At 52.2% G+C, this 9,697-nt stretch overlaps 1 protein-coding gene across 1 annotated transcript; it reads left to right on the top strand.

Moving 5' to 3' along the window:
• Positions 1-4,835: 4,835 nt before the first annotated feature.
• CGGC5_v017302 (uncharacterized protein) lies at positions 4,836-5,336 on the top strand (the record flags this gene model as incomplete). The annotated part of the gene is made up of 1 exon (XM_032027674.1): positions 4,836-5,336. The coding sequence occupies one exon, from the start codon at positions 4,836-4,838 to the stop codon at positions 5,334-5,336; it is 501 nt and encodes a 166-aa protein (XP_031875974.1).
• Positions 5,337-9,697: the final 4,361 nt, after the last annotated feature.

Genomic DNA, 9,697 nt, shown 5'->3' with positions numbered 1-9,697 from the left:
GGCGCACTATCATCAGCACCGATCGCTGGAACGTCGACTTGGTCCACGACGAGTGGTTCATCGAGTGTGCGCCCCGTCCGTGTAGGCCGAATGAGCCGAGAGACTACAGGAGACCATTAGAGAAGGAAGCGGCGGGAGGAGAAGCAGAGTCTGGAAACATAGCTAGGTGCCCATCATCTCTGACGCAAACGATCAACCAGGGAGAGGTCGTGCTGGAGGCCGGCTGCAGTGCGTTTCAGTGTAGCTCACACGTTCGATTCCTTCTGGTGAACAACGGCCCTCGGTCGGCGAGACCGCATTCGGATTCAGGTCATTCGATAGGGAAGCGCCGTCTAGCAATCGAGCCAATTTCCATCCCAGGAAAAGTCCAATACAGCGCCTGCGAACACTTGAAGTATGGTGGCGGCGATGCTCGCAAGGCAATTTTGGCCGAGCCTGCGACTCCAACTGGCAGCGACTCCAACATCGGGCAACTCCAAGGCACGCACTGGCGCTGAGAGCCCCGTAGCTTTACCGCACCTTTAGCGCGTTGCTGTGAAAAATCACAGCACCTGCGGCCCTGAGTGGTACGTGCAGGCACTTGTGCCAGCGCCTTGTCTGACATAAGCAGGCGGCGTAGCAGGTCGACTGGAGCCGTCAAGAATTAATGTGGGTCATTGTACACTCCATAGTGTACATTGGTCCACTTCTTTCTTTGGCTGGGGAGATAACACCCATTCTCCAGCTACCACCGCGTCGGTCGGGCCGCCAAAGCCACCCCATGGTCGAACTGTGACAGCGACCGCGGGTGTTGTGCGCGAGAGTTGTGGATTTGGGGGGGTGTCTCTTCCCGTAGTTCTAGAAGCTATCACGAATGTGCATCTTGGCCTGTGGGAACGCTGCGACAACATCAGGTGCTAGTACACTGATCACTGACGGCCTATCAAGTATCGAAAGCTGCACTCGTAGCTAGCAATGGACTCACATCGTTTCTCTGTGAGCCATCCCGGCCCTCGAATATTTCCCCACGAGAGTCATACGGCAGTCAACAAGGTGCGCCTCTAGACGGCAAACTGCGAAGAAGAAAACTTAGAAGGGAAGAAAGATGGACTCACATCGACGTGGAAGGGGAGAGAGGATTCAAACGTTGGTCTAGCCACGACATTCGCTAGAATCAGACAATCACACAGTCTTCAATTGACATGCCTTGTGCCGCCTCGGGCCAGGCAAGCTCTATAACGAACGAATTGAGCCCCCTCAATGTTACTGGTGCTCTGAGTGTGGACTTCAGGGTAGAGCAGACATCGCCGCTCTGGCTTTACCGGTTCGTGGATCTGACAAGACTGCTTCCAGCTCTTTCTCCCACAGCTTTTCTGTGTAGCTGGCTCGAATCTAGTCGCTCCACAAACGCCAGACGGCATTGCAGTGCCGAAACAGTCTTTGCTATCAACCCCAGGGACGCCTTTAGAGCATTCACCCAGAATGCCGACCTGCAGGGCCATCTCCGCGCCCTTTGCAAACACGCCAAGTTTCTTCGACGTAGGAATGTCATCTGTTTCAACAAACAAAGACATCAAGCCAGCCACAGGCTGTCTCCATAGCCACCGACGTAGCAGACAGAGCTCTATTCCGTTCAACAGTAGGATGAATCTCCCATCCTGAAACGTTGCATACCGGTCAAATACGCCCTGAAGAATTAAGATCATCAATTTTAAGCATCAAGCTATCGCAGGATCCGCTATATTTACTTCATCCAACACATCAATACCGTCCAGCAAGCTCGTCGTCAACGTCTGCATACGAGACCCACCACAGCCACAGAGGCAGCAGTAAATTCGCTGCATGTGAGCTCGGCCGTGGTTGGATTGAAGAAGGTTAGGGTGACAGACAGTTTCGAGGAACAGCAGTACAGTCGTCCTTAGTGTATGAAGGTTAATTGCATCGTCTCCAGTGATCCTGCCAATGTGTGCTAATCCAATATTCTCGTCGGATAGATCACGCGCTAGCTCTCATATATATCTGTCGTGAGGCGTATCCAGAATTATAATAGACGACAACCGAAGTTTCTCTGAGGGGGAATGAAAAGGATGAGGATACAGCTGTCTTCAGGTAGGACGATCCCTAGATAGGCTTTCCATAGCGACGAGGACGGGAGGGAATAACAGGGCACTATCAGAGAGGGAAAGAGGCAAGCTGAAGCTTATACATACTTCGTCAAGCCAGTCAGCTTCCATTATAACCTTACTATGCAAGCGTGACTTCGTAGATTCAGTGTGTGCTGTGATTAGTAGTGACCATATGCTACATGTATAGATGTATAGGGCCACATCTATGCAGGAAACATACAGATAGTTATATAGCTACGCAGGTCTTACAACGCAGCTTACTTTAGAACGTTTTATCCCTCATATCTTGCTTACACACCCTCCACTAAGAACCAAGACCAATCCGCCAAGGCCTGTCGACACTCCTGCGTCCACTCCTTAACACCGCCAGAGTAGATCATTAGCTCTTGCGTTTGCTTGGTATGTTAGCCCCCATCCACCACGCACAGCTTTCCTTCATCAAGCTCTTCTCAAATTCAGACTTAACCTACTCCTTCCACGTTCAACATACATCAACAGATACCTCAGACGATTTGAGACCTTCTGTGCAAAGCTTTTAAACAACCGCCGCAATCCAGTCCACCTGCAACTCAATTAACGGCGGCGCATTCGCCTAGTTAGTAGGCGCTTGCTGTTACGACCCGACAGGCATGACACGTTGGAACAGCCCCGCCTGGCATCTCGGCGGCTAACGCAGAACATATGTAAGCAGTAACACAGGTGTAACCAGGAACCATCGGGAAAGGAAGAACTATGGTACAGGTCACGTGACTTCGGGAACAGCACGGATACAGGGCAAAGATGGATATGTTGGATATGTCCGCTATCCCAGCTATCCATGGATATGTTGGATAGCACGGATATCCTACATAGCCACCACAGGAGATACTGTGCAGAACTTGTATATAGTATGACCTGAGCCTGGCTCATGGTCAGACTTCCATAGCTCTTCAGCAATCAACTTAGTATTCATCCTTACGGATACTCTCAGCTTACCTTCACTGCGAATTACTTGTTGAGTCTAAGACTGATCACCTTAGCCTCTGAAGATCGATCTACTACCAGCCTACGACCCACGACTAGACCACGACCTCAGTGTACTGTTATAACGTGTCAATCCCCAGCTTCTGTTAGCAGACCCTACTGTCGGATAGCTGACCGTAACAACACAATGACGGCTGCGAAGATGCTTAAAGCAAGGTTCTCAGCTATCGACGTCTACGCTCTTCCCATCAGGGTGGACACTTCTGCCTAATACCAGTATGGTCGTCTGCGCGATCACATGAAGTGAGAGTCAGATTTCGTTCGCAGACATAGGATCACAAATAGTCTCCTCCAATATTCACCACTCTGCTACAGTGGCTGAATCTGCGTATACCTCGTACATGAATAGCCAACCGTTCGATATTGTGCGGGCGATGAGAGCGCGCAACCCGGTGCCGCGTAAGATGCAACATTCAATAGAACGCTTCATTCGCAGGTTTGCCAAAGAAGAAGCCGCACTCGCCACGTTTATGCCGCCTCACGTTGCTTCCGCCATAATACTGGACGCCTTCCCTCCAGGAATACTTAGTTTATCACTTCCATCTCCTATTGTCTACGCTCAAACACATGCTAGCCTTCCAGAGTTCGCACCCGAACAGGTATCCGCTCAGTATACAAGACCATTTTCATGGGAGCTCTAGGGGCGTTAGGTAAGCCAAAGAAGTACAAGGCCATTTTGCGGGGCATAATTGCACGAAGCCCACAGCGCACATGGACCGATGGCGGACGGGTCGAAAGCCAGCACAAATTCATGCGGGCGTATACGCGCCGGTGTAGAAACATATACAGTGATCGAGACTGCTTGGTCTGTCTCTACAGAGAGCCCGAATACGCGTTGGCGTGCGGGCATGCTGTCTGTGCCGTTGACGCCCGACGCGTTGGTGAGAAAACTGTACCTGACTTGTTCGTTATCAACGCCTGTCCTCTCTGCTTCAGATCAGTCAGGACGTTGCAATACAGAGTCAAGTCAAAACCCAAGGGCATCAACGTCCTAAGCATTAATAGAGGCAGGGTTCAAGGCATCATTCCACTACAGATCCTACAGCTACTCGAGAAGAGGTTGTCATCCTTTATGCCCAATTTCCCAGTCCAAAACCACTTCAATCTAATAGTAAGTACAAGCTCTAGTAAGCCGCTAGCCATCAGCGCATGCTGTTACCCCCTCTTATTGCCTGCATTCTTGCATCTTTACATCGTGTCATATTCGTCCTGCGCCTGCCACCACACGTGATGCTAACACACATCATTCCTAGGCGGCCTCATTGCTTTAGGTGCAGTAATGAAAGTCTTTTCGGTGTCCTGCTGCATGAACATGCTTCGCAACATGTTGGTCAGCGATTTTTGTCCTCGACTACCGTTACCAGTATGGCTGCAGGGACGGGCTCTACAGTTGCTGACGATGGCGGACTCGTGCATTGCAGGGTCTTCTGGCCCCACTCTGACCCCCGTATGGGTAAGCTACAGGACGGCGCGATTTGCAGGGAAAACTGCCCAAAGCGGACGGCCTTATGCCAGAGCCGTTCTCTGTGGCCCGGCGCCCGCTGGGGTGTGGCCCCCTCTCTCAGGACCAGGTACACGGACGCCCGGCCGACGTCTCCCGTTTCTCCAACGACCTCACAGGCTCCCAAACGGGCGGGTAGGCCCTCAGGCGTCTTCAACACACTACGTGGCTATGTCTCGAGCCTGTTCCATGCGGTCGATTCTTTCATGGACGGCGAGGCTGCTTATGACCGATGTACGCTCACGGGTGGACCTGCGTTGATGGACGGAAAGAAAGACTTCCCCTGTAATCTTAAGCTAGAAGGTCCCGTGCCCGCCTTGGACGATCTGGGCGCCATTGAAGGTCTAAGTTCGCAAACTTCAGCAGCGTTTCAGGGCGGCGAGCAGATTGACGCGGTCACCAGGGCGCTGCTATCGACGCTCTTCTATTTCGAGCTGACGGCCCGGCCGATGAAAAACCAGTCTAGTACGATGTGTGTGGATCGCATCGTCTGCAACCTCGATCCAGGCACTGACCTACATCACCTCATCATGTCCCTCGCTGGTGGCGAAGCTGAGTTCTTCGTCCAAGGCGTGGTGGTGCCCTTGCAGAGAAAGAGCGTTAATTATAGAAGCAAACGTTTCCAGCAGTCCATCCAGCGGAATGTACGTGATCTCGATTCCGAGTTTCCCATCGCCTTGCGGGTTAGCGGCCTCGGTTTTGAGTAGGAGTCGGTCTCTATCAGTTCGTCACCCTTCACTCCACGTGGTCTCTTGGACAGCCAGGGGTGGAACAACCATTTTGGCAATGCAAATAATACCCCGACGAGTCCGACGCGAAGTCGTAAGCGCGTTCTGAACGTAGAAGGAAAGCGGATAGGCAAGAAGCGGCGTCTGTAGCTACGCCCGATCTTCGCTTTGGCGAGGAGGGCCTCGGCGGGATAGTCCGCTCGGTCATCGAATGACTCCATCATGGGTGCAGCCGGGGTGTTGCGTTTTTGAGGCGTCGTGAGCTCTCGAAGAAAGACAGGTTGCTTCGAAGCGCGGCTTCTTGTGATGGGCCCCCGCCCAGCCGCCCCGTTGCCCCCAGCATCATCCTTTCCATCGAGCAGATCCATCACCGATGCAACTAGACTGGGGAGGTCATCATCATCCACCGCTTGTGGCCTAGGCTCTACTGGCACTTGAACAGGCGTTGTGTGGCTTTTATGCCTCTTTCTGTCGCTGGCGCCATGTTTGCTGTCCCGCTTTCGTTTCCGCTGATTGTGAAGACACTCTTCTTCCGAATCGATATGGTATTACACGTCTGGCTCATTTTGCACTGTTTCGTCACGGAACACAGATGGCTGAACCTCGGGGTTTCTTGAGTCGAGGGATCATACCCTCATGTTCTTGCTGCTGTCCTAACCCTGCATGTTAGCGATGGGGGCCCTGAAGCAGTAATGAGAAACTGACCAGACAAGGTCTGACGTCGGCAGGTTTTGCGGTCCTATTTCGAAAGAACGACGGACAAAGTCATATAGACGTGTCTGCACGGACAGGCCATGAGAAAGCGTACAAATTTAAGCTGGCACCAAGCATCTATCCCCTTAAAGCCACTTCAATAGTACGACCCACAAAAACACACTGCCAGGCCGTCAGGTGAGGGCCCCAAGGCAAACGACACGGCAGTGGGAGTAAGCAGCAGCTATCTCTGCAGCGCTGCAAATAAACACATCATGATCGCCGAGATGATAATCACAGTCACAAAGACATACGTGGATTGCAACGGAATGAGACTAGTGTGTTCTGCTGTTTTCTCAGAGAAATAGGGTGATGTTGGTCAAGTCGGCTATTCAGTAGGTGTGCAAGGTACGGTATCATCATCTCTGCGAAGTAATCCACATCCATCCTGTTTGCCACAGTGCTCGACGTGATGTTCAAGAGAACATCTTTCTACCACATGTGTACGCCCGCTTTCTTCCCAGTCTTCATTGGTTAGATTCCCTCATTTTTGGTTTCCTGTTCCTCACAGTCTTGGTCCAGCCGTACGGCCGGACAATGCTCAATGGGCCAACGCCCGGGGAGCATGTTCGAGCTCCCACAGCTTGCGACGACCCTGCTGACCGATGTCACCCACTACACCCTTCGGGGCAAGCCCCCCGCTGGGGTGGACGAAAACAGCCGCGCAGCGATCATTACAACAGCCCAGTCTGTCGTTAACCTTGTGCGGTGTGATACGCACTGGGAACCCATGGACGACTGCGTCAAAATCGGGGAAATGGTTGCGAACTAGATGTTTGCTGCTTTTGGAGCTTTCCAGCTAATCCCACCGGAGGGGTCGGTAATATACGCTGAGCTAGCGACTAGCGTATGATACGACGTGCGTCTTCTAAGTAGGGTCTTCCTTTGTCCAGAACTTGCTCGTGGCTTTGATTCTGCTAGCCAGCTGGAGGGAAGGTCTCTCAAGCGGACAGCGTGCAGTGTACAACGGACGCAACTGAAGACAATACTTACATCGACTGACATGAACTAGCTCACCTCGCGTGAATGCTACTGTCCACCGGCATTATACGGCAGGACGGTCGAGACAGGATTGCGCACACTGACAGGTCAATGGTCTTCCTGAACTGTCATCCGACTAGAGACCTCACTAAAGTCATATAAGTCAAGGCTAGTGGCTGACGGACCGTTGTGCATCCCGACTAGCTCATCTTACCCCCACAGGTTCACGCGCGGACTGGTTTCCTACGCTAAGCTGTCCGATTATTTGCGTCAGTATGGTCGTTCGGAGCCCCGAGGACCAACGCCTGTGCCTTTCTCCTTCGCGTATGGCCAGCCGGAGAAGACGATTTGGGATGTCGCTTACCAGGATCCGGAGACGAAGCGGGTGTTCATGCGAGCGATGACGGCCATGGGAGCGTTCTCTCCTGCTTAAGGCTTGTACGACTTTTCCTGGGTCTTGGAGGTGTCCAAGGTGGATGATGGCCGTCGAATGCTGCTGGCCGACGTTGGCAGGGGAAACAGCCACGCGACGCGTTCCATCGCGAGAAGTGGTCTGCCGTTGCAGCGGTGCGTCCTGCAGGATATGGAGAGATGGGTGGGGTAAAACTGATAGCCATCGACATGCACGAAGAGCAGCCAGTTAAAGTTCCGCCCGGCCCGGCCTCCATCGAGATCAGCTGACTGAGACATATGCAGTTGCCTACGTCTACTACATTCGATATTGCTTGCACGATTACAGCAATGAGGCCGCGATTGCCATCTTGGGGGTCATCGCAGACCCAATGGCTGGCGATAATAGGCTGCTGATTGCAGAGCAGGTGCTCGACGATCCACCTTCTGCGCCCACTGCGTCGCTCGATCTGCTGATACTGACTGTGAGCGGAAAGGAGAGGACGGAGGAGATGTGGAGAGATGTAATTGCAGCTGCTGGGCTAGAGTTGGCTGACGTCTTCTCAGCAGAAGGTAATCCACCCGCTGTACTAGAATGTGTCAAACCAGGCGGTGGAACCAACGGACACTTGGGAGTGCGCAGGTCCGTAAGCATGTGGTGTAGCATCTCTTGCATCTAGACGACTGATTCGCTTTTGATTACAGTACATGTTATTCTTTCCCCCTCTTCTTTCTTCTTCCGCGTCCTCTCCTAAGTATGGATGGACGACTGCACGGCAAGTATGGGTACGGAAACACGGACTCTCAGACGAAGCCATGGATGCGGCGTTCCTCTGGCAGGGGGGGTGGCCTGGCCACAGCGAATAAAAAGAAGACCAAACCCAACCGCTATACTGTTCCCCTGTGCTGGAGGCTTTGTCTGGGACCAACACAACCAACCATTAATTGTTCCCTCCCCTCCCTAAGCTCCAAATGCTAGCGCCTGTCACTCTTCACCTCGAGCAAAAGCGTATTCGTAGCATGGTCAGGATAGATGACAGGCGAGTGCACATGAGCCCCGAACGTCTTACGCGTCTTCTTAGAGACTAGGAGTATCAGAGATGTGCACTGGAGACACGTGAAATGCGCCGACGATTACAGACGGGCGAAACACAGGCCGAGATTTGAGAGCGCATTGCAGCTCGAGAGCCAAGTACTCGCCAGCCTCGCCGCAGAACATAATGCATTAGTGGAGAGACATGCCAGCCGAGATCCTGTATCTTTGTAGCCGGTCGTGTTCAGTATCTCTTCTACCCATGACATGTCCTTGAAAATCAAGTTCTATAGCTTGCTGGGATGGTCGATCCGTTTCGAAGGGCAACCGGCGGAAGTGTTAAAATCTTCTACACTGGCAAACTCAGACGAAGCTATCTCAAATGTATCGCGATGCGGAGTCTCTATTACAGTATTGAGGATGGACCAAAGAGGCGGAGAATCCCAGAATGTATTATAATAACTGGCCTGCCTCAGATTGTTCGGTTCGCTTACCCCCCTCGTACTAGTGTTGGCATGGTCTGCCGGTCCTATTGTGCCATGCACTTGGCTCTGCTCACCGTGCGCTAGATCTGTGTTGCAGTACCGTGCATAGATCACGAGAATCGCCAGTGGCGAACTCGAATTAGTCCATTTGGAAATTAGAGGCGTACTATTTCGCACTCACAGTCAATATAATCACCAGAACAGAACAAGCAGCATTAGCACTGCACTATAGCGTAGGCTTCTCAGAACAGACGGAGTCATCAATCAGTCGCGTGTAAAGCCGTTTCATTAGTAGAATTCGTAAGCCCACGCAGAATAGAGCGTGTAGCGATATCACATCTGGCGTTACAAATTCGATGGCATCCTGACCTCAGCCTCACGTATAACGCCTCAAGGCCTAGCATAAGCAGACACGGAGCGTGAATAATTTTGAATTCGAAGGAATTGATGAACCTACTATGCAGTGTCCATGACTGACTGATCCCTTATGGACGGAATCCTCGGATCTCAAACTGAGCTTGACAGACACCATGACGTGCAGCGTGCGAATGGCATTGTTCAACGTTTTGGCGCCCGGCGTCGCGGGTGCTCATTCCCCAGAGGATCCCGCCTGGAAGATCGATAATCTATAATATACTACCATGTGGGGACGAGGAGACGCATCACACAGCATCTCATACACCGCTTAATGCATTATT

Source organism: Colletotrichum fructicola (genome assembly GCF_000319635.2).
Source record: "Colletotrichum fructicola Nara gc5 chromosome Unknown KSG_Nara_v1_contig12, whole genome shotgun sequence".
Taxonomy (NCBI): domain Eukaryota; kingdom Fungi; phylum Ascomycota; class Sordariomycetes; order Glomerellales; family Glomerellaceae; genus Colletotrichum; species Colletotrichum fructicola.
This window is presented reverse-complemented; position numbering and strand designations above follow the sequence as displayed.